This window comes from Chenopodium album, chromosome 16 (genome assembly GCF_948465745.1).
Source record: "Chenopodium album chromosome 16, dcCheAlbu1.1, whole genome shotgun sequence".
Lineage (NCBI taxonomy): Eukaryota > Viridiplantae > Streptophyta > Magnoliopsida > Caryophyllales > Amaranthaceae > Chenopodium > Chenopodium album.
Window position 1 is genome coordinate 43,027,240 of NC_137849.1, and position 24,993 is coordinate 43,052,232.

At 32.4% G+C, this 24,993-nt stretch overlaps 3 protein-coding genes across 3 annotated transcripts; all 3 read right to left on the reverse strand.

The window, feature by feature from the left end:
* Positions 1–183: 183 nt before the first annotated feature.
* LOC145585425 (uncharacterized) lies at positions 184–5,168 on the reverse strand. Its single transcript, XM_081642124.1, has 15 exons — positions 4,953–5,168; positions 4,264–4,385; positions 4,029–4,079; positions 3,796–3,915; positions 3,535–3,654; positions 3,297–3,438; positions 3,015–3,185; positions 2,728–2,883; positions 2,502–2,608; positions 2,309–2,399; positions 2,020–2,161; positions 1,734–1,890; positions 1,512–1,628; positions 1,214–1,337; positions 184–737 (listed from the first exon to the last, which is right to left on the reverse strand). Exons 1-15 carry the CDS (start codon positions 5,085–5,087, stop codon positions 489–491), a joined length of 2,004 nt encoding a protein of 667 aa, XP_081498250.1. The 5' UTR covers positions 5,088–5,168; the 3' UTR covers positions 184–488.
* A 1,448-nt stretch (positions 5,169–6,616) lies between these two features.
* Positions 6,617–17,224, reverse strand: LOC145585426 (uncharacterized). Its single transcript, XM_081642125.1, has 15 exons — positions 17,133–17,224; positions 16,811–16,932; positions 16,075–16,134; positions 15,610–15,729; positions 15,392–15,511; positions 9,784–9,925; positions 9,473–9,643; positions 9,158–9,313; positions 8,954–9,060; positions 8,598–8,688; positions 8,350–8,491; positions 8,058–8,214; positions 7,822–7,938; positions 7,176–7,299; positions 6,617–6,969 (listed from the first exon to the last, which is right to left on the reverse strand). Exons 1-15 carry the CDS (start codon positions 17,172–17,174, stop codon positions 6,721–6,723), a joined length of 1,920 nt encoding a protein of 639 aa, XP_081498251.1. The 5' UTR covers positions 17,175–17,224; the 3' UTR covers positions 6,617–6,720.
* Positions 17,225–19,655: 2,431 nt separating this feature from the next.
* Positions 19,656–24,586, reverse strand: LOC145585427 (uncharacterized). Its single transcript, XM_081642126.1, has 15 exons — positions 24,450–24,586; positions 24,216–24,337; positions 23,913–23,972; positions 23,344–23,463; positions 23,137–23,256; positions 22,759–22,900; positions 22,401–22,571; positions 22,130–22,285; positions 21,926–22,032; positions 21,619–21,709; positions 21,327–21,468; positions 21,061–21,217; positions 20,843–20,959; positions 20,196–20,319; positions 19,656–20,105 (listed from the first exon to the last, which is right to left on the reverse strand). Exons 1-15 carry the CDS (start codon positions 24,489–24,491, stop codon positions 19,857–19,859), a joined length of 1,920 nt encoding a protein of 639 aa, XP_081498252.1. The 5' UTR covers positions 24,492–24,586; the 3' UTR covers positions 19,656–19,856.
* Positions 24,587–24,993: the final 407 nt, after the last annotated feature.

Below are 24,993 nucleotides of genomic sequence, written 5' to 3' on the forward strand. Positions count from 1 at the left end.
AGGAACACTTTTAAGGATTATATAGCTGAGCTGAAATTAAATTTGTAAAATTCAATTCTAAAAACTAACCAGCTTTAAAAAAAAATAAAAGTAAAGGGCCTCTAGAATATACTACTAGTAATACTACTACGTATAAAACAGCATTAATGCTGAAATAACAACAAAAAGAAATGGACTTAGACATTTGGGTATCATAAATCAGCCACTTTATCCATTCATTTATTTAATTACAAGATTATGATACATCAATTTATACAGAAAAAATAAAATAATATCTAAAGTATAATAGCAGAAAATACAAGAGGTTATTACACTGCTTTAACTTTATTTTTATTATTAAATGTAAGGAGATGTAGGTTTATTCATTTCGTAGTTGCAGGTAAGGTAGCCTCACTCGATAAAATTCAAACCCTATATATCATTATTTCAGGTAAGAGTATTACCAAGTGAGTATTACCAAGTGAGTCAGTCCTTCCTTGGTACTCGTATTAGATTGCTTCATTGGTAGGAGGTCCTTCGAGACGTATATAATCATACAATATTCCTTGGAATGGGCTTTGGTTTCTTGGTTGAGTCAAAAACATAATATTATCGCCTTTTACAAGCTTTGAACCCTGTATGTCCACGTTATAAAGCCAATATAATCCATGACATCCATGTCTTGCAATTGAGTTATCCCTCCCTATAAGTCCTGTTGTAAATATGGGTCGATTTGCATTTCGATCGTTCATCCGTACCTATAAATATAATATGTACAAGTATATAATGATATAAGAAAATTAAGATTGAATTCATAGATTATATTATTATCAAGAACATATGGGAGTAATTCATTTTTTCAGTCTTGCTTAAAGTCTTAAAGATCAAATTAGTAATTTTCAGTTTTTAATGGGTAAATACAAGTTCATCTCCGAGATACACAATTACTCCGTATTGTTTATCACATGGCATTTTGGTAAATAAATCAATAACTTTTTCAATATAAGCGGGTCCCACAGTGATAATGACTGGATAAAGTTGATTTATTTACCAAAATGTCATGTGATAAACAATAATTGTATACCTTGGAGATTAACTGGGGCTTCCTCTTTGTTCTTCATACTTTAAAATTTTTTTAGAGACAATACTAGTCTGAGTAGAAAGAACAAAAAGTGAAAACGGAACATTTATTAAATGAATGGAACATAAAAGGAGCTTGAAAATGAGATGTTACCTGAACTTCAGCAAGGGTAGCAGAAGCAATTGCCAGCCTCAATTTGTAGATCCCTTTCTGATCTACCTCATCTAATTTGAATTTAACTTGCCAAGTTGTTCCTACAAACCCATTTTCTGTCTTCCTGTGTGACAAAATAAGCTAGGCTTTCTTAGAGGATCTTACACTTTGATACAATGTTGTTACTTGGCAGCGAAAAATGTATTACAACAGACATTCTTTTCACAGGTTTACGATCATATATGTATCAAGCAAGTGAAAGTGGTACAAGTTCTGTAGGAAAACTGAGACTCCGTACCTAGGAACTTGAGCAAAGAACCAATCCTTTCGGTAATCACTTTCACCAATGGTAAAAATTAGATCATCATTTGGGTACAATTCTGTGTATCTCTCCCACAATCCATATTGCCTAAACCTGCCAAAGATTTTATGCAAATAGTTGTCAAATATGAGCAACTACATCAAGTTGACTGTTTTTTCAACAGAGATTGTGTTTTAAATTGTTAAGAAACTCGCTAACCTGTCAGGATGATTAACATAGAGTTGATTGACATAATTAGGATTAGGATCAGGAGCATAGAATTCTGCTGCAGTGCGATCAGGAAATCCGATTTCCCACAAGGTTGGTCCATCTCGAGGAGGTTCATACACCAAGTCACCCATTTGTGCATCACAACCTGATATTAATTCAATACTTAAGTTAAATTTAGTACTGTAAAGTGTAAAGTGCTGTTTTTTATTAGCTGATATAGCATAAGCTACACTAATTTCATGATACTATGCAACGAATGACTGTTCATTCAAACCTGCAGTTATGGTAATGACAGCATCACATCTATAGTCTCCAATGACACCAGGAACATAAGAGTAAAGATTATAATCTCCTTCTCTTATGCCCTCGATAGAGAAAGAACCATTCTCATCTGCTGTTGTCCAGAACTGATAACCCTGGAAAATTGAACAAATGACAGCCGTTTTTAGCACAAAAGTGGAGCTGAAATTAAGGTACCAGTGGTAATATGGTGAGACATAGATGGTCAGGTCAAAGTGATTTCAGTTATATGCTTGTAAATGGTACTAAAAAAGAAAAATTACCTTGATTTCAGTTTGCCACAATCCAGGTGGTCCTGGTGGGGCTAGTCCCACATAAGCTCCACTTGCTGGAATATGATCATCACTAATATACCTAAACAAAATGATATAAACCATATATTGCCAAAGCACAAGTGTGAAAAATTATAATATAAATGAAATACCAATGTAAATGCTTAATGTCTTTATAAACAACCTGTCTCGGACTAGTAATCTGCCACTGACTTTACCCCTTTGATTAGGTTTTGGAAAATCTTCTGAAGCTGGGAAACTATAAGGCCAGTTCTGAGTTTCTACTACCAACTACACATGGATGAAAATGAAATACAAAACCAATTTTCAGTGCTAATCAATGAGGATTACAAAACATTATCAAACAAACATGTTAATAGTAGTACTCCAATAGTGTTTTAGAGGTTGACCTGCTTTTTAGCATCTTCCCAAAGCGAATGAAAATCGACATCCTTTGGACAAGAATTGCAGTAGATGAAAACAGGCCCAAATACCCTTTTCCACGGCTCATTATCATCAAATTTCGGCACCAGAGCATCCCCTGCATAATGACCACTATAAAACACCTGCAATCAAAGTAGTTTTTCATCAGCTAAGTTCATCCAGAAATAACACCAGCAAGAAAAATCCATACATATATTGTATATTCTATGTGTTTAAGTCTTTGGTACAACTAGCTGAATGTCCGTTCACGTACTGATAAGGATGTAGGCCCCACGTGGGATGTCAGGTTTTGTTTGACGGGCCCACCAGACCGATACTCGTAGCTAGGTGTGATTTGCCAAAATCCAGTAGGCTGGTCAGTGCAAATCCAACCATGGACTAGGATGTCTTTGTTGTCACATGAATACTGGTATTTGTCATCAACCTATGTAATATAACAATTCATTAACTCACTAAACATGATTGAACAAATCTCAAAATACTTAAATTAATGCATAATCAACATTTATCTACATGAGATAAGAGGAAATGACACCTCTCCTTTAAGGCTTGGTTCTACAGGGTTTGTCAACAGAACAGCTTCAGGATAGGCAAGCTTTTGGCACCTTCCGGGCATTCTATCATCAGGCAAAGGCATGAACCTTTGCCTGTCATCTGCAATAGCCATGTAGTGAAACCTAATACACAAAACATATCGTGCTTTGTTACTTAAAATTTCTTCTAATTAATTTGGTTTACCATGAAACCTGTCCAAAGAAATCAGTTTCTCGTACCACTGTTTATTGAGCTTGAATGTGATCCTAGTTTCCCCCATGCTGAAGCCCGGCCAATCATTCATATGCTCATAGATTGCATAGGTATAGAACCCGGATGAGCCACGCAACATTATAAACCTAAAAGTATAACGATTATTGGTTTAAATTACATTATTAACATGACAACTAATTCCAGACAGAGGGGTACTAATATATAAAGGAGGAAGTGTGCTCTATAAAAAGTAGTTTATATACTATGGCGAAGATTAAAGCAACTACCTTTTATCAATGTTCAATGGGACTAACTTGCCCTTGAGTGAAGGATCCCACTGTCTACTAAAGGAAACTTCCACCTGATCATCATTTGACATAATCACCTGAAAAGTTGTTGCTTTAATCCTGCATATAGTTAGCAAATAGCCTTAGTCAAATTTGTAAAACAAAGCCTAAAATTTACAAGTTATCCATTTTATTTTGGCAAACTAAGAACGATGAAGGCGAGAGGAACAAACGTGTCAAATGTCCCTGGTGTAGTAGCGTCATTCCAAACAAGATCCCAATACCTGCATACATAACACAGTTAAATATATCATAAAACAAGCGAAAATACTGAAAATTTTCACATGCTATGACCAACTTTTCTTTCATTATCTTGATTTTTTTTTTAGATTCTATATAGAGACTGATTGAAGTATTGAATTCATTAAGCAAAATGATTGTACAAATCTGATTATATGCAATGCTTACCCTCTATTGTCCTCAGGATTTCGAGATTCAAGCAAATTGTCAATGCCATTATAAGCTATTCCAGTAACAATTCCTCCTGGTTTCGATATTGTCACTCGAGCAATGCCATTGTCTAACACTACCTGCAAGTAGATACTCCAGCTTAAATCCATGCAGAAATATAAACTCCTAGAGAACTAAGGTTGAAGCTATATTACTCCATGTCAATATGTCATTCACTATCAATTAAGCTTACTTTAAAGCAAAATTAAGCCTCTAAAAATTCCTTTTCTTACATTATTGCTCTGATTTTGACTCATACAACTTGGTGAGCCATGATATTTGACCAAGTTAACCAATTGAATATTATCTCGATCAATTCAAACTTAGTTGTTACATTACTAGTTCAATTTACACTATTACAGATGTTAAGGATGCAATTTAAATAAGAACCATAGGTTACTACTTACTAGTCTTAGTACTATCCTAAGGTAACCATCCAAAACTAACAAAAGTAACAACGATTAGGTAAATTATCAGGTGCACTTGAGACTATGTGTTTTTAAACGCGACAATCCAATAAAAGAAAGTACATTAAATATATTCCCTAGGCTCAAACAAATAACCAAACACAACCAACATAACAAACATTCCAAACCACTTAATAAAAATAAAAACTTTATTTAGAAAATAAAAACACCGACACATACATAACGATCAAGAATCTGAAGTTGAACAGCTTGATCAGTTGGTGCATCTGGGCCTGGTTCCACACCTCCACCATTGCCACAACACCCACACATCCACGATTTCGCTTTCGATGATGACGACGACAACGACGACATTCTTCCTTCCCAGATCAACCAAAAAAATTTCTATGCTTAATCAAATTTGTACTGTATGAAATGTGGTAGATAATTGTAGCCTTTCTTGGTAAATATCGAATATTTATAGACTTTAGTATAACTGTATGTGTATATATGTACAACTATATGTATGGTCTGCCTCTAATTAGGCAGCAACTTGTATATTATAAAATTATAATTATGGATTTAAACTAGAATTAAAGCATCAATTTCCCTGAAAATAAAAAGGATTAAAGCATAAATAATCTTTATCTTTGGACCTCCTTTTTTTGGGGGTTCTTTTTAGGTTCCTTTTCCTACTCTTGACTTGGTCGTTACTCGCTTGGTGGATGGATGTTCTTATAAAAGGACGTGCAATCCAAGAATTTGGATAATTTAATGAATTTTAATTTTGATTTTGATTTTAATTTTAATGTTTGTTTTAATTTGTGGGAATGTTTGTGGATAATTTGAGTTTGTGTTTTTTGATTTGGGAGTTGTGGGGGATGTATAATTTATTTGAGATGTTGAGAAATTGGCGTTTTATGTGGATACGTAATGTTGGTTTCGTTTAAATAATTAGAACTATTTTTGAAGGTGGTTTCAGATTTATGGAGAGGGAAATGATTATTTGTTTTAACTATTAGGTATTGTGTGAAGCATGAAATGAACTATTGATTTACTCTTCCGCTTGTAGTTTGTTATTTTTTTTTGGTCATCATATTCGTGTATCAAGTTTGAAAACAATATATAAAGACTACACAACACATGTACTATGATATTTGAAGGGGCGGGCATGTGACGTTATGTGAGTGTGACACATTAAGATGATGTATAAACATTGCATCATTTTGTGTTTCTGCACGTAACTATAAAACTATTCCTGAATTTGAGAGTATGAAATAAATTGCACTCACATGGCCTTAATTGAATTGGGGATTTGTCTTTTTTACTTTCTTACCTTGGCAATGACTTCTTAATTATTCCAAACGAATTTCATATACAAAAAGAAATTTAGCCAAATTTCTATTATATAAGTCAAATCGGAGTGTAGTGTCTTTCTAAAATATTGCTTACTTTTCCTATATGTACTTTTTAAATATAATTGTTGCCATGTTTTTGGGATTTTGAAAGTGAGGAAAAAGGATAAGAGAATCCTCACTCTAAAGAGTCCCTAGGAAGTTTTGATTTTATTACCTTAAAGTCATAAGAACAAACCTTTCCGGATTTACCACCATGCAAGTGCCAACTTTATCAAACCATTTGTATCTGGTGTCATTATAATAACTGGCTCTAAAATGCTTTGTATGATCTCTAGGTAACATATAAATAAGAATGCTTAGTACTTTGAGGAGCTTCCTTATCATTTTGTCAAACTTTCTACTTATTAAAATAGGATCCTTATAATTTATTCAAACGTATATTTAAGAATGCTTAAATAAAAAGTATTTTTTTACAGATTTTCCTAGTATTGATTGAAATTGTTTTATACTTAAGAAAAATTCATACTACATAAGCAATAACTTGCTTCTATCTGACAGTCATAACATAATAACATTTCACTGCCGTGGCATTGACAGCATATACATAATCATCTTGTTTATATACATCAGAGAAAATAACCCTTGGAACGTTAACATTGATCAGAATCAGGAGGCTTTTCGAGGCGAATGTAGTCATACATGATTCCTATAAAAGGGCTACCACCATTTGCCTGAGTCAAATAAACTATATTGTCACCTTGTATAAGCTTAGTTCCCTGTATATTTGCTGTATAAAGCCTGTAAAGCCCATGAATCCCATGTCTTGCAATCGCATTTTCTTTCCCTATTAGTCCTGTTGTAAAAACCGGAGGATCTGCTTTTGGATCATTTACTCGAACCTAAACATGGTTTTCCACATACATATGTACAAAATAAATTTTCTTCAGTTGAAAATCATTGTATGTGGTAGATAGAAAAATAAATTTAATACTACCTCCGTTAATTATTATGTGCAACAAAGGAATATTTTATGTCTCACAAATAATACCCCTTTGTTGCACATAATAGTTAACGTAGGTAGTACATGTTTTTGTGAATAAATTACCTGTAGTTCTGCCAAGTTCGCAGTTGCAAGAGCCAATCTTAGTTTATAGACTCCATGTTGGTTAACTTCTTCAAGGTTGAACTTGATTTTCCATGTAGTGCCTTGGTATGCATTCCCATTTTTCCTGCAATTTTATATTTTTAAATTCATTTTTTGTTAGTGATTATTCATTAGATGTACAGCTTTACTGCTTTACGCGAGCACATTTGTTTTGCTTATGGCTTGTTTTTCCATTTGGGTTGTTAAATTATGAATACTCATTACAAACTAAACTGAATATAATTGACTAAAATTGATACTTTTTGCTGATTAACAATAAACTGATTTTAATCCATGTTCACTCATCAAAGCTAAGTTTTTGCTACTTCTTTAGTGCTTCTGTTTAAACCGATAATTACTACAGAGTAATTAAGAACAGATCTCGACTGATTGAAAGTGTCTACTGATAGAAACTAATTTAAGCTGATTATTACTGATAGAAACTGTTTTATATAGATTAAAGTCTTGATTGGTTACATATTTCCCTTTCAACCATTGTCAAAAATGACCGCTGACAAAAGACATTGCTTCAGGAAGATGCATACATACAACATTTTTATCAATGTTGTCTAATTGACTTTTAACCAAAGTATGATGCCTTAGTTACCTGGTAACTTGAGCAAAGAACCAATCCTTTTCGTAATCACTTTCTCCAATTGTGTAAACTAGATCTTCATTAGGATATAATTCGGTGTATCTTTCCCATAAACCATACTGTCTAAATCTGTTTAAAAAGTTGACACTAATAAAAGTTACTAATGGATGATTAGCCTAGATAACACTGCTAAACAATATGCAAAAGCTTGACAATTCAGAAACTTTGATAATGATATGAGAGCTAACCTGTCAGGGTGATTGAGATAGAGTTTGTTGACATACTTAGGATTTGGATCAGGTATGTAAAACTCTTTAGCTGTTCGATCAGGAACACCGATTTCCCACAATGTAGGTCCATCACTTGGAGGTTTATACACAAGTTCCCCCATATCAATATCACAACCTGAACATATTTATTTTCTGTAAATCATTTTTTCAAGTCTTATGTAGTAATGTAAGATAGATGGTTAGACACCGGAAATTTTGTATAAATTTTGTATAAATTTCGTATAAATGGGAGTAAGTTTAATTTGAAGACCTGGAGTTACAGAAACATTGTTGTCGTATACATAGTCTCCTATGAAGCCAGGGACCGAAGCATACAGATTGTAGTCACCAGCTCTTATATTATCTATGAAGAAATAGCCATCTTCATTTGTTGTTGTCCAAAACTGGTAACCCTGTTAATATGCAATTTATATCATTTAAACAATATACACCAGACACTCGAACATTTTGAGATCATATTCACTATGCTTTAATAGTTTGTAGTTGTAAATCAATCACTTTGCTTTCCAGTTGCCAAGATTTTGATTCATTAGGAGAAGCTAAACCTATATATGCTCCATTGGCTGGAATATGATCATCATCAAAGTACCTAACAATTCATGTAAATTTTGGTTAGTTAAAGTGATACTATGTCATAAGATTGATGGTATACATATAAATAAAAATTGTCGGGTATATCCTAGAGGACAGAGGTTGTGAGTTGAAATTCAACATTCTCTATTTTTCGTTAGAAATTAGAAGACAAGGTATCTTAATAAATGTATGACACGACACAAAGTCACGTACATATATTATGTGACACCAAATCGTTAGCAAAGTATATTAAATTATACAGAGTAAATAAAATAACTAACCTGTCATATACTAATAATCTACCAGAGAGGCTACCCCTTTGTTCAGACGTTGGATAGTCTTCAGAAGCTGGAAATGTGTACGGCCAACTATCTGCTTCAATCGCCGCCTGCATATTTTTATGTATAAGTACTTTATGATTGAGATTAATTCATTTTAAAAAATACATACACCAAAAATTCATAGGTAAAATTTTAGTTATTAACCTGTTCTTTAGCATCATCCCATAACCAATGCCAGTCATCTTTATTAGACGCGCAGTTAACATACGTAAATACCGGACCAAATACCCTTTTCCATGCCTCACCTTGTGCAAATTTTGCTACCATGTCCTCCCCAGCATAATGTGCACTTATGAACATCTGAATCTCAAAAATTGATATTCATTACTTCAATGTAGGAACCATGTTGGACTAATTGGAGTGCCATCAAATTTTCACATCAATTGCCTAGTTCCGAATTGGGGTTATATAACATGTACAAAAGTTAATGCTTTCACGTGCACCTAATAATTTACTTACAGCAAGGTTGTAAGGGCCAACATGAGAGGTTAGATTTATCTTGAAGGGCCCACCGGTTCTGAACTCATCACTGGGCGTTATTTGCCAAACTCCGGTAGGGGGATCGGTGCATATCCATCCATGGACTTGGAGATCTCTGTCCTCACAGGAATACTGGTATTTGTCATCCACCTAGTCCAATTTTATTTATTTATTTTTTTTAAATAAGAAAACTTAAACATTAGGAAGCTCAATATACAGGTAAACATTTTATCATACAAAAAAATATACTGTAAATCTGTATAATAGTGAGTTGGATTATCAATATATACCTCTCCTTTAAATTCCTCTTCAATAGGATTTGTAAGAAGCACTGCTTCAGGAGGTTCAAGGATTTTGCACCTTCCTGGTGACCTGTCATCTGGAAGTGGCATTTTTCTTTGCCTGTTGTCTGCTACAGCCATATAATGAAACCTGTTCATCAATTTAACCGTCAAAAACCGATTGTTTAGCTCATCACTATAATTTTTACACTATCCATCTAGAATTATTCGTCACACTGTACAAATCCTTTAGGATGTGTTTGGTTTACATAGTTGTATGGATTTGAAATCAGTGACATGGGGTTAAAACTCGTTCACCCACAATGGGCGACTTAATACCCTCCCCATAACACTCTCTCTCCTATTTTGAGCTAGCTTACCATTGTGAAAGGTGACTCATGGGGTGAGGCTCCTCCCTCTTCCAAGTCATTGACAACCTCGGCACACGAGCCCAGTGACAAACAAGGAGAAGACAAGTGGCAATTTTTTATATTTTCATTCAATTTTTTTGCTCAAAATTAACATAAAACAATTTTTTTAATTGTAGTGAGCTAGCTTACCATTGTGAAAAAAGTAAATAAGTGACTCAAGTCAGTGGCTAAAGTTAGTGGAATATGATTGGCGAGAGAAATTGTGAGCTACTTCACCAATGTGGAATAAAATATTTTCTTTTTATTTGATACCTGGAAGTATGGTATGAGTTATAATATAGTCAATATAGACCTCCCCTTTGGGTTTCTAAACCCAATTGGGGCAATATTATACCTTTTAGGGGATGCCTGGATTGCAGAGAATAATTAGGGGGGTAATTATTAAAGCACTAACTATTCAAGGGGGGAGGGATGGGGTGGACAAAGTGTACAGGGGTAATTATTTGTCAGGTTTGGGAATGTTACCAGATTTATAATTTCCAGCCCATTTCCAAGTTTGGGAATGTTACGCTGGGCTTTATGATGTTACCTTCGTACTGATATTACTCAAGATCACTTCTGTTAGTTAGTTTTTTTTTTTTTTTTTTTACTCTTTCTTTTTCCATTTTATTTTTCTAACATTTCTTTTATGATTATTTTGGAAATTAAACATTAAAAAAGCTAATTAAGAAAATAAATTCATAATTAGTACTTAAGTACCTTACAATAGTAAAATAGACAATAAGCTAAAAGGTAGCATCAACATTATTAGTACATATGTCAAAATATACTCCCAAAGACCACCCTTACTTCTTTAAAATCATATTTAAAAAATCATATTTCTCGTTATCATCCACCAAGTCTCGAAATATGACTATCTCATCTTCAGTCATCTTAACACACAAAGAAAAGCCGTAGAAATACCGGGAACTTTTCCTAATTCTTCACGGAATCCAACCTTGATATTTTTTGGCCCTTCGAGAATACTCACCAACTTATCAATCTGAGCATTGCTATTCTCCAACATCTTTCCCATCATCGACTCCAAATTTTTTTGAACATTTTGAATTTCTTTGTTGGTTGTTCGCAACTTTTTCTTAGTTGCTTTCTTGGATGAACCCTCATCTATAGTCCTCTTATTAGACCCTTCAGTCAACACATCATCATCATGGTTTGTAGATGATACTTCAACAGAATTTTTTGATGATGTAGCATCATCTTGGGTGATGTCTTGGACATTCATGACTTGATCATCTCTATCAAGAGGCATTGCAGCTTTCACTCCAGTAGCTCTATCTTTTGCAAATACTTCCTCAAGATCATCAAACAATGGGAATGGTTTTCGATACAAGCCCTTTGCTTCTTTGTGAGTCTGTAAATTTATGGTATTAGACATGGCAGCAGCAGGATGTACAAGGAATGAGCAACACTAACATAGCAACATGGCAGCATTATACACAAGTTCTATGTTATTATAATTAGGGAGGGGGGGAGTGCAACTGTGCAAGAAACAAAAGCAAGTAATGATAATAATTCAGTTGATACTATAGCAATCTGTTGATATTCTTGATACCAAAATATTGCCATTTGCCACTCATAATATTCATATCATTATAACTTTTTCTTATCAAATAAATTTAATGCCAAGGCTCTATAGTAACTCACAGCATAGGCTCTATGCAAGTAATGAAATATTTTGCAACAAAAACTCTCCAAGACTGCAGATATTCAGACAGGATAAACACAGAAAACTTTACACATACTACAGGAGAAAGAGACACTACAGGACATAGCAATGGTCTCACATACAGCAGGACCAGAACAACCAACACCAGGCACTGAGCAGCCAATAACTAGCATAGCAACAGTGACATAGCATACAAAGCTTAATAAAATCATGCATATATAACTAATCTCTCCAATTAACATACTATATAAAATCCCAGCAAACTTTAAATTTATCAAGCATACAATATAAAATCCCAGAAAATTATATTATCAAGCATTAGGGGTTCATAAATTTACCTTAGCCCATCCTTCAAACAAAGTACGATCACCCGTGACCATTTTCAAAGTGTCATCCCAGCCAAAACCACTACCTTTATGCTTGATATCCAACAATGCATTAAACCTTTTCTTCAAATAAGATAGCCTTGAATCAATGTTTGATGCTTTTAAACCTGCTTCAGGCATCTTCTCACCAAATAGCTTCTCTAAATGATTCAAGTAGCCACTTTTAAAGCCACCTTCACCTTTCCATTTTCCGTCGTTGTTCATCTCAACCAAAAACTGGACCAATAAATCATCTTCTTCACTAATCCATCTCCTCGGAGCATTCCTATCACTCATTTTTATAAAACTAAAAATGCAAAAAAAATAAAATACTTAAGCAAGTAGGCAAGATATATAGTCAATAGAACAAGCATTAGAGGTTCATAAATTGGATGCATTTAATTAATAGTACAAGCTATAGTCAAATATTAAAAATAAATACAAAAAAAAACAACATAAATTTGTCACAAAAACCATTTAATCTATCCTCTATGAAGTTGCCAATTATCAAACATTTGACGAGCAAGGTTATCTCTCCAAATAGTCCACGCATTAGAAGTCTCAAGGACATTGATATAGTCTTCATCATCGTCATCCATGAATTGTCTTCCGAATTCGGTATCTAATAACGGTTCAAGTGGATCAAAGCGCATTTCTCTATGAATGAGGTTATGGAGAAGACAACAAGCGCTTATAATATCAGCATGTGTTTCAATACCATAAAAACTACAATTTCTAAGTATTGCCCAACGCATCTTGAGTAATCCAAAACATCTCTCAATTACGTTCCTAGCACAAGAGTGTTTCATGTTGAAGTACTCCTCCGGAGTAGTAGGTTGATAACCCTCCTTCCACTCTTTAAGATGATACCTTTGACCTCTATATGGGGCAAGAAAACCTTCTCCATTTGTGTAACCGGCATTAACCAAATAATAATTTCCTAAAATATTGTCAAAAGTTTATCATAAATCAATTATATTAAATCAAACTTAAGTTAAACTCAAAAAGTATTATCCTCACCACGAGGGACTTTAATAGGATGTCTTCTACTAAGTGCATCTTTGAGAACCCTACAATCGGCAGCAGAGCCTTCCCACCCAGGAAAAAAGTATATAAATTGCATATCCATAGAACAAGCAGCTAAAACATTTGTTGCTATGTCCCCTTTCCTTGTCCGATATCTAGGCTTGTCAATGTCAGAGACCCTTAATTTGATGTATGTTCCATCTAAAGCCCCTATGCAATTCTACATACAATAAAAATAAATTTAGCTACCAATGTATGAAAATATGCCTAAACCAAAATCTGACAAAACTAATTAGCTATAATATATACCTTAAACCACTTCCACCTTTCATCCTTGCAATCCTCTTTAATAGGCTCCGGAGTCTTTAACAAGTTTTTGTGCAATCGCAAAACACATCTCAATACTTCACGAAAGTTTCTAGTGATGGTCTCTTTAGATCTTCTTAGACGTCTCACTATCAACCTTTGTTTTAAGTCATGACCTAGTATATTTAAAAATATAGCAACTCTCTCCTCAACAAACATGTTTCTTGATTCTTTTAAGCCCCCATAATTACGAAGCAAATCACATAATGTATAAAATGTATTTCTATCCATTCTTAGTTGGTCAATACAACTAATTTCATCACGAAGAAACTCTTTTATATTCTTCATACCTCGAATAAGGGTTCGTTTGGAAGAATGAACATTTTTTTTGCGTGGTATTTTTAATGAATCAAGTATAGACATAATGTGTAAAAAAAAATCATCATCATCATATCCCTCAATCTAATAAAGTAAATAAGTAAAATAATAGCATTTCGGCGTTTTGATGGTGGCATACGAGCCATGGCTGCATAGAAGAATAACATACAATCAATAACATGTAGGACTTTTATCTTAGTACTCACAGAAAGTCTTATATGGGATAACAACTTTGACTTTAGAATTTCTTATATCAAATATTGGCAAGATTCATCATAAACTTCAAGATGGCTAATTATATGAGTGTTTCATCCTTGATTAAAACATATATCAATGTGTTTCAACTAGTATAATAAAAAAAATTGGAGATTACCCAGCAAGTGAACATCAGTCAACATCAGTCGGGTAGCTAGAAACATTAGAAAATTCTACTACATTTTTAGTTATTATCATACTACAATGTTTAATACCCAAAATAATAATCCTATACAAATCAATCACAGAACCATCCTTAAAATGTGCAGTACATAATATTAATTGCCGTGAATTAAAATGTGCAGTACATAATAAATTTGAATGCATAAATTTAAATTTCAATTTGAATGAATGCATAAATTTAAATTTCAATTTGAATGAATGCATAATATTAATTCATCAGAAAATTTGAATGCATAATATATAATACCAATCATTGATCTAATTACAAACATCAATTAATGGAACTAATACTCGTTCAATTTCATAAAACCGCACAAATTGAACTAATTTTCGATAAATTTCATAAATTACGCCTACTAAGAACCCTAGATTAAATTCAGAAAAATAAAAACGAAAATTATCGTAAAAATCAAATAACAAATCATAGATTTAATCACAAATTAAACATCAAAAGGATTCATAATCTAAGAAAACCACAGATCAAATAACCAATATAGAACGGCTAACCTTCAGATTCAACTTCGATTTGGGGCAATTTACAAAGAAGGAAGCAACTTCAAATCCAATTCTTCAAGGAAAGTGTTCGAAGGAAAGGAGGAGAGGAGGAGAGAGAAAGCTTCAGTCGGCCGCCATAGCTAGGGTTACTTCGTGCTTGAAGGTCGAGAGGTGAAAGAGAAATGAAAATTTCTGGTCTTTTTTTTCACCCGTAAAAAGTTAAGCTGGGGGGGGGGGGGAGAGAGTAATCCTTTACCCCTGTTTTGAGAGGAATGAATTACGGGCTAACATTACTACCCTCAATCCAGGTATGCCAAAAGGCCCATAATAATTAACCCATAACATTTTACGGGCTTTTACCCTCAATCCAGGCGGGCCCTTAGGGTTGAGTAATTATAAAATTTTGAAATTAAAACTTTATACCGGCTATATGTGACTATTATTTTTAAAGGGAGAGAGTACATGCTAAGTCATTGCCAATAAGAAAGTAGAAGTAGAAGTCAGGTTTTTACCACTTTTTATTAAGCTTGAAAACAATCCTTGTTTGAGGAAGATTGAATCCAGGCCATTCCTTTAATTTCTCATAAATGCCATAACAGTAGAAGCCTGATGAACCCTGAAGCATTATGACCCTAATAAAAGTTCATTAAAATATTAGCCATAAAATAGTAATTAAGTATAAGTAAAAAAAAAATCTTGTCTTATATTATGAGGAGGAAGGAGTATGTACCTTCTATCAATGTTCAATGGCACAAATTTGCCTTTAGATGAAGGGTTCCATGTTCTAGTGAAAGACACTTCCACCATTTCATCGTTCTCTACAACAACATGAAATTCGGTTCCTTTGATTCTGCACAATTTTACAACAACATTAGTCTCGAAATAATTTGGGGCCATCTAACATGAATGCAATCGTGTACAAAAAAAAGTATTTCACGAATAAATTAAAGAAATTATACAAAAATAGTGAGAGTGAAAGTAGAGTAATATTATTAACCCAACGTAATTATTCTTGTACTCCGTAATCAACAAATTGGAAGTGGAAAATAAAAAAAGAACAAGGGAATCTTGTTTTTTTTTTTTTTTTTTTTTTGAACGGGCAAGGGAATGAATCTTGTCAGGTTCATCTAATAAATGAATATTTTCAAGTACGGAGGAAAAATCACAAGAAAAAAGAAAGCGCACAATATTATACCTTTCACCGTAGCCTCTCGTGCCTGAAGTTCCAGGATCACTCCAATTAAGGTCCCAATACCTAATACAGTATTTCCATTATATCACGAATCATGAATACATCTATACTAATATTTAATAATAGCAAAACTTAAAGGAAATTTAGAGTACGTGTCATTTTTTGTTTTCATTTTTATTTATTTTATTTTTTCTTAATATATGCTTTTTCAACCTAATGTTCAGTTTATTTTCAATTCCCAAATGACACTTCATTCATCTTAAATTCCTTCCCAAACAATTAGTTTCTTTTTTAAAAATATATACGAAAAATAACTTTTATATGATAATTTTTTAATCAACCGATTCAACTCGGCCTTTACTAAAAAACATCTCATCAAAAAATTTAAACCGTTCTTAAGGAGAGATTTTAAGAACTAACTCTTATGTAAGAATTGGGAGTGCTAATTTGGAGTTTGCAAATAGGGCTTTGTTTAAGTGAACACGTGTGTATTTTTTATTTTATTTTATTTTTTTTTATAAAGAAAATCTATTGTACAGAATATAAAAAAAATAAAATAAAATATGTGTTAGATTGTTAATACGAAGTAAATTATGTTTTGATTATTTTTAATTTAATCGTCAAAGTTATGTTTGGTGACGGCTAAAAAAAAGAGTTAATAGTTAAGAAAAGTCTTAAAAATAAGACAAGACTAAGCTAATCTTGCTCTATCAATATTATTTCTACATAGCTAGCATACCCTCTATGTTCTTCTACAACTGTGTCTTCAAGCAAATTCTCTATACCATTGCACTTTATCTTCGTGATGATCCCATCTGGTTTCGATATTGTGATTTCGAGTATCCCATTATCGATAACAACCTGAAAGTTAAGATCACGTAATATAGTGTAGGATAATAATAGTTCATTATCATATAGAAATTAAATACAAAAATATTACATATTGAGACTATTTTCTTAAATTTACTCCATCATATATAAATTCAATGCGTGTAAAATAAATACTTCATGGTTAATAAACTAAATATATATGTTTATTATTGTTTGTAATGCATACTTACATAATGATCTTGGACAGTAAGTTGGACTGCCTTGAATGACATAGCTGAAATAAATTTTGTACCTTAAAATAAAGCACAAAAGATAGAAAAAGAAAATTAAATACAATATTTAATTTTAATAATCGATCATATTGATTGTTAAATATATATAGAATAATGAAGCTCTTTTGTTTACTGTTTACCTTACTTTAAATTAGTTAGCATAACCTAATTAAAAAAAAAAAAAGGAGCAAATATTGTCTCAATATATATATATATATATATATATATATATATATATATATATATATATATATATATATATATATATATATATATATATATATATATATCTATCTTGGAATCAAATTAAAGCAAAAGGGTTTGGAATTTTAACCTTTTTTTGGTTTATCTCTTTACTTAGGCGCAACCATTTTTGGTCATAATGAATAAAATTGAAGGGAGAGAAGATTGCCATGTTTTGAAGGTAGAGCAACAGTAGTTAGTGAATTATTCACATATAATTTGTGTGACCACTTTAGTTACTACTTGTATGATAGTAATGTACATAATGAAAGTTTGAGTAATTTAAGATCATCTACACAAAAATTTTAGGTGATTGTGTGTGTTTCACATAAGAAATAACCAAAATCGTGCACGTACTCACTGTGTTGACTAACCCGGCCAGCACCTCATGTATACACGTTTCGTCTGTCTATAAATGGCGGTCTATTATCACACTGTCTCATTTCTCATAATGTCTCGTTTTCTCATAGTTAAGAGTATAATTCCTTATAATGTAATGGGTAAATGTGTCTAGGCCATCTTTAATTTCTTCTCATCACTTAATCTTAGTAACATGTTGAAAAATTCAATTGAATCATTATTATTTCAAAAATTATTGACGGTTCTTCACAAATTTCCTAAAATAATGACTAAATATTAGTGCAAGATAGTCACAAGTAATTATTGTAATCCTTATTATCCATCTATAACCAATAATCCCTCAACTTAGATGGGCCACTTTACATAACTCTCTTGCATTAGACCAAACTTTTAATTTTACAGAATATGTGACGATACCTTAAAAATGAATAAGAGAGTTTAGACCACTTACAAGTTTAAAAGTATTTTAACTTTAAAAGCAAATGGAAACAATAGTATTCTATTCAATTATGCTTATAATAGGATCTTAACAAGCTCGACCTTGATCTTAAGTTTATTTCCAATCCTTGATCACTTAGCTTGTACAAGTAACTTATTTAAACATGCTCATAACCAACATCAACTAATTGTTGGCAAAAGAGGAGACGAATTATCACTCAACAAGTCAACATATCCTAGCTTCTCTACATTTTCATCAGTAATCAAATTTCCAAATATTTAATTTAATTTTTTTTTTATTTATTTATTTTTTTATTGAAGAAAGAACTATTTAATTTAATTTATCCTAGCTTTCATTACTTTCATGTTTATTAAAAGCTTTAAATCGTAGTAAATCTCAAATATAAATAGGTGTGTAATACAAATTAATTTTCTCCAAACATGAAAAAACATGCAATTTTCCATAATGTGACCCTTATAAATCACATAATTTGTTTGAATAGCTTTATCAAAAAATTCAGCAAGGTATCTTTTATTGGTCCTAAATGATATAATGAATACAACAAATAAGTGGTATCTTAATTTCTTGTAGTCCCTATGTCATGATTCATGAAGATACTTCAACGTAAGATTTTCATAGTACCTATTCTATGACCTAACCTAATGGTCATTTGTTCTAATAAGTCATACTACCAATAATCACAAGTCACCTTTGTTCTAATCAAAGTCGTTACCCAAATTTGTTGGGTTTGTTTAAAGAAATATAGTAGGGGAGATTAGTTAGGGAGTGAATGTGTGACTAATTCTTTTTCGTCCAAATTTGTAAAAGTAACATTTAATCAAGAGTATTCCTAAAATATAAGAATACTGATCATAAAACATTAGGCCATTAGGGATACTGATCATAAAATATTAGGGGGTACCTAGTAATGAAAAATCCGTTATTTACTGCTCTGCAGTAGTTTGTCAGGAGCAATTACTGATCCAAACTGATTGTTTTTAATGATCAAATATGATTTATACAAAAATGTTGGCTTTTTTATTAGCACATCGGTTTTTTTTTTTTTTTTTTTTTTTTTTGAACTTTATCAAAACTGAGTTATACTCTCTCTATCTCATAATATATGAGACGTTGGACTTTTTTCACTATTCATGCATTAGGTTTGACCATAATTTTTTACTAACATAATTAAAATATATTTTATCATAAAATATGTTGTTAGATAATTTTTAATATAAAGTTTCATAATATAGTTTTTTTTAAATAAATTTATTAATATTTAATTATATAAAAATAAAGTCAAACTAGTGCATTGACATGTGTGCAATATTTGACCGTGTCATGTGTTATGGGACAGAGGGAATATTAGTTAAATGAAGTGCATAAAAATAGACCCTAATCCTCTTTTAGAAAAGTGTTTGTTACAAATGATTTTCCTTGTATTATTGTTTGAAATTATTTTACACTTCGGAAAAATTCATATTAGTACATAACCAAGAATTTGCTTTCTATCTAACATGACATGACTAACATACATAACACCGTAGTATTTCATAATTGAAGATCGTCATGTGGTATAAACAAAATATACATATTCATCTTGTCTATGTACATCAAAGAAAGTAACCCTTGGACGAGCTTTAACTTTGATCAGAATCTGGAGGTCCTTCGAGGCGAATATAGTCATACATGATTCCTACAAAAGGGCTGCCACCCTTTGCCTGAGTCAAATAGATTGTATTATCACCTTGTACAAGCTTATTTCCTTGTATATCTGCAGTATAAAGCCTATAGAGCCCATGAATCCCATGTCTTGCAATCGCGTTATCTTTCCCTATTAGTCCTGTTGTAAATATCGGAGGATCTGCTTTTGGATCATTTACTCGAACCTAAACATTGTTTTCCAAATACATGTTGAGAATTGTTGTATGTGGTAGATAGAACAACAAAATTGTATCGATTTCTGTGACTAAAATTACCTGTAATTCTGCCATGTTCGCAGTAGCAAGTGCCAGTCTTAGTTTATAGACTCCATGTTGATCAACTTCTTCAAGGTTGAACTTGATTTTCCATGTTGTTCCTTGGTATGTATTCCCTTTCCTCCTGCAAGATTATGTTTAACAGTTATTCATTTATTGTACTTCATTACTGCTTTACACGAGTACATACATGTTGATCTTATCATTTGGCTTGAATTATGAAAACTTAGCTTACATGTTCTGTTCAGCTGATTTTCACTAAACCGAACTGATTATTATTGATTTAAACTGATTTTTTGCTGACAGTAAAGTAATTTTTAGTAGTATTTTTATTAATCAAACTGATTTTTTGCTAACTATCTAGTGCTTATTTGAATGGTATCTACTACAGAGTAATTAAGAACAGATCGCGACTGATCATATCAAAAGTGTCTACTGATAGAAACTGCTTAAGTTGATTGTTACTGATAGAAACTAATTTCTATTAATCAAAGCTTAATTATTTATTTGACTTGTATCGCTTTCAGCCATTGTCAAAAATGACCACTGACAAAAGACATTACTTAAGGAAGATATAAACAATCAACACTTTGATCAATATTTAAGGAATGACTTTTAACCAAAGTCTGATGCGTTAGTTACTTTACCTGGTAACTTGAGCAAAGAACCAATCCTTTTCATAATCACTTTCACCAATTGTGTAGACCAGTTCTTCGTTAGGATATAATTCAGCATATCTTTCCCATAAACCATACTGCCTAAATCTGTTTCAGAAAGTGACACGAACAAATTAAAAAAAATTACTTCTATGCTATACATTATGCTGAAACTTGTCAGTTCAGAAATTCTGATAATGAGAGCTAACCTGTCAGGGTGATTGATAAAGAGTTTGTTGACATACTTAGGGTTCGGATCAGGTATGTAAAACTCCCTAGCTGTTCGATCAGGAACACCAATTTCCCACAATGTAGGTCCATCACTTGGAGGTTCATACACAAGCTCCCCCATATCAATATCACAACCTGTACATTTTTTCTTTCAGTAAATTATCTTTTCAAGTTTTATGTACTAATGTAAGATGCTTAAGCAACTTTTGTACTATTTCGTGTAAACCGGAGTAAGTTTGAAGACCTGGAGTTACGGAAACATTGTTGTCGCATACATAGTCTCCTATGAAGCCAGGGACCGAAGCATATAGATTATAGTCACCAGCCCTTATATCATCTATGAAAAAATAACCATCTTCATCTGTTGTTGTCCAAAACTGGTAACCCTGTTAATATGAAATTTACTTCATTAAAACATTAAGCAAATTATACTGACATTAGTTCATGGTTAAGACTAAATTAGAAGTTTTTACAAAGGATACTCAAATATGCTAAGCTAATTTTCGCTAAGTTTAAAGTAGTCGTAAATCAATCACCTTGCCTTCCAGCTGCCACGATTTTGATTCATTAGGAGATGCTAAACCTATATATGCTCCATTGGCTGGGATATAATCATCATCAAAATACCTGACAAATCATGAAAATTTTGGTTAGTTAAAGAGATATTATATATTTATATTAATTCATCATCATTGGATTGCTGGTATAGATAACAACATTCTATATCCTAGAGGACAGAGGTTACGAGTTGAAATCTTAACATGCTCAAAGACGAGGTATCATAAAAAAATATGACACGACATAAAGTCATGTACATATATTATGTGGCGCCAAATAACTGACCTGTCATGGACTAATAATCTACCAGAGAGGTTACTCCTTTGGTCAGATGTTGGATAGTCTTCTGAAGCCGGAAATGTGTACGGCCAACTATCTGTTTCGATCACGGCCTGCATATATTCATGTAGCAGTACTATATGCTTGAGATAAATCTAATTTGGAAAATATTTATGACATGATTTTATAGGTAACATGGTAGTTATTAACCTGTTCCTTAGCGTCATCCCACAACCAATGCCAGTCATCTTCTTTAGGCACACAGTTAACATACGTAAAAACCGGACCAAACACCCTTTTCCATGCCTCACCTTGTGCAAATTTTGCTACCATGTCCTCCCCAGCATAATGTGCACTTATGAACATCTGTATTTAAAATTTCAAATTAAAGGCCTAGCTCTGAGATGAGGTTATATCACTTGTACAGAGAGTAAATACTTTCACGTGCACCTAATAATTTCTTGATCCGTAATTTACTTACAGCAAGGTTGTAAGGGCCAACATGAGAGGTAAGGTTTTGCTTAAATGGTCCACCGGTTCTGAACTCATCACTAGGTGTTATTTGCCACACTCCAGTAGGGGGATCGGTGCATGTCCATCCATGGACTTGGAGATCTCTGTCCTCACACGAATACTGGTATTTGTCATCCACCTAGTCCAACATATATATATATAGGTAAGCATTTTATCATACAAAAAAATATACTACCTCCGATTTTTTTAGTTGCAACTTTGGGGTATTATTTGTGAAATATAAAATATTCCAAAGTTGCAACTAATAAAAATCGGAGGTAGTATTGTAAATCTGTATAATAGTGAGTTGGATTATCAATATATACCTCTCCTTTAAATTCTTCTTCAATAGGATTTGTTAGAAGCACTGCTTCAGGAGGTTCAAGGACTTGGCACCTTCCTGGTAACCTGTCATCTGGAAGTGGCATTTTTCTTTGCCTGTTATCAGCTACTGCCATATACTGAAACCTGTTTATCAACTTAATTGTCAAAAACAGCTTGTATAATACCCATTACAAAGCACAAACACTTATCCAAATTATTTGTCACGTTGTACATAATACCCTTAAGTTAAAAGGTTTATGACTAAATGTTCACGATAATTTCACTTAAATACTTTCTACGCCTTGTAATAGTTGTCTCATTTCCATCCACTTCGTAAGCTAAGTCATTGCCAAGAAAGTAGAAAAAGAAAAGGTTTTTACCACTTTTTATTAAGGTTGAAAACAATCCTTGTTTGAGGAAGATTAAATCCAGGCCATTCCTTTAGTTTCTCATAAATACCATAAGAGTAGAACCCTGATGAACCCTGAAGCATTATGACCCTAAAAGTTCATATAAATATTAGCCATAATATAATGTAGTAGAATTAAATTATCATGTCTAATATGTGAGGAAGAAGTATGTTGTACCTTCTATCAATGTTCAATGGCACAAATTTGCCTTTAGATGAAGGGTTCCATGTTCTTGTAAAAGACACTTCCACCATTTCATCGTCCTGTACTACAACTTGAAAATCGGTTCCTTTGATTCTGCGCAATATTATTACAACAACAAAGCGTTAGTCCCAACATGTTTTGGGTTCAGTTAACATGAACAGAACCAAAGCACAAGAATTAAAGACATGAGTTAAACAAACTAAACAAAAATAGTGAGAAAGTGATAATGGAGTATAATTAATCCAACAAAATCTTGTAACCAACAAAGTTAGCTAGGGAAAACATAAATACCTCAATTTTTAAATGTACGACTCAATTATTATTCATGTGGCTAAACATATTTCACGATTTTTAGAAAAGAAATAAAAAAATAGTAGGTGAGACCTTGAGACATTGCTTATTAGAATAATCATTGATGATAAAATATATGTATATTGGAGACCGTGTAAATGTCAAGTTCTCGAACTTTCAAGAACAGAGGGCGAATGATAAGTTAAAAAAAAAAAAAAAAAAAAAAAAAAAAAAAAAGAACACAACAATACCTATCATAGTAGCCTGTTGTGCCTGGAGTTCCAGGATCACTCCAATTAAGGTCCCAATACCTGCATACAATATCACCATCTTTAGCATCACAATAACATTTTTTTTTTTCAAGAACAAATTTTATCGAGTTTTACCATGTAAAATTTCTAATGTACAAGAAAAACATTATCGTGTGGGATCATTAATACGTAGTACTTTAACTTTTGGTGATGTTTTTAACCATCAAAGTTATGTTTGAGAAGATTACAAAAATTGCATGTGTTAACAATATTATTTCTATATATATTGCTGTCAGATCATACCCTCTATGTTCTTCTTCATTTGTGTCTTCAAGCAAATTCTCTATACCATTGTACTTTATCTTGGTGATGATTCCATCTGGTTTCGAAATCGTGATTGCAAGAATTCCATTATCAATAACAACCTGCAACATAAGATCATAATGTAGGATATTATTATTACATATTGAGACATTGTTTATTTTAATTTCAATACGCGTAAATTAAATAAGATCATAGTTTGTAATGCATACTTACATAATGATCTTGAACAGTAAGTTGAACTGCCTGGAATGACATAGCTGAGAATGTATTTTGTACCTAAAACAAGCAATAAAACACAAAAACTAGCAAAAGTTTATGACAAGATTTAATTTTACTAATAATTACATTGATTATTGTTGAGTATATATAGAATGAAAAATGAAGCACTTTTAATCACTGTTTGTCTTACTTGAAATTAGTTAGCATAACATAAAAAGTAGAGCAAATATTCTGTCTATATATATAAGATATGAAATTTTCTTGGAATCAAATTAAAGCAAAAGGGTTTGGATTTTTAACCTTTTTGGCTTATCTCTTTACTTAGGCGCAACAATTTATTTTGGTGTTAATGGATAATATGAAGAGAGAGAAGATTGCCATGTTTTAAAGGTAGAGCAACAGTGGTTAGTGATGCATTTACGTATAATTTGTGTGACCACTTTATGGAGTACTATATATGATACTAATGTATATAATTAAAGTTTAATGTTATGTATATAAATTAAGGTATCTGAAATTTATGTAATTTTAAATCATA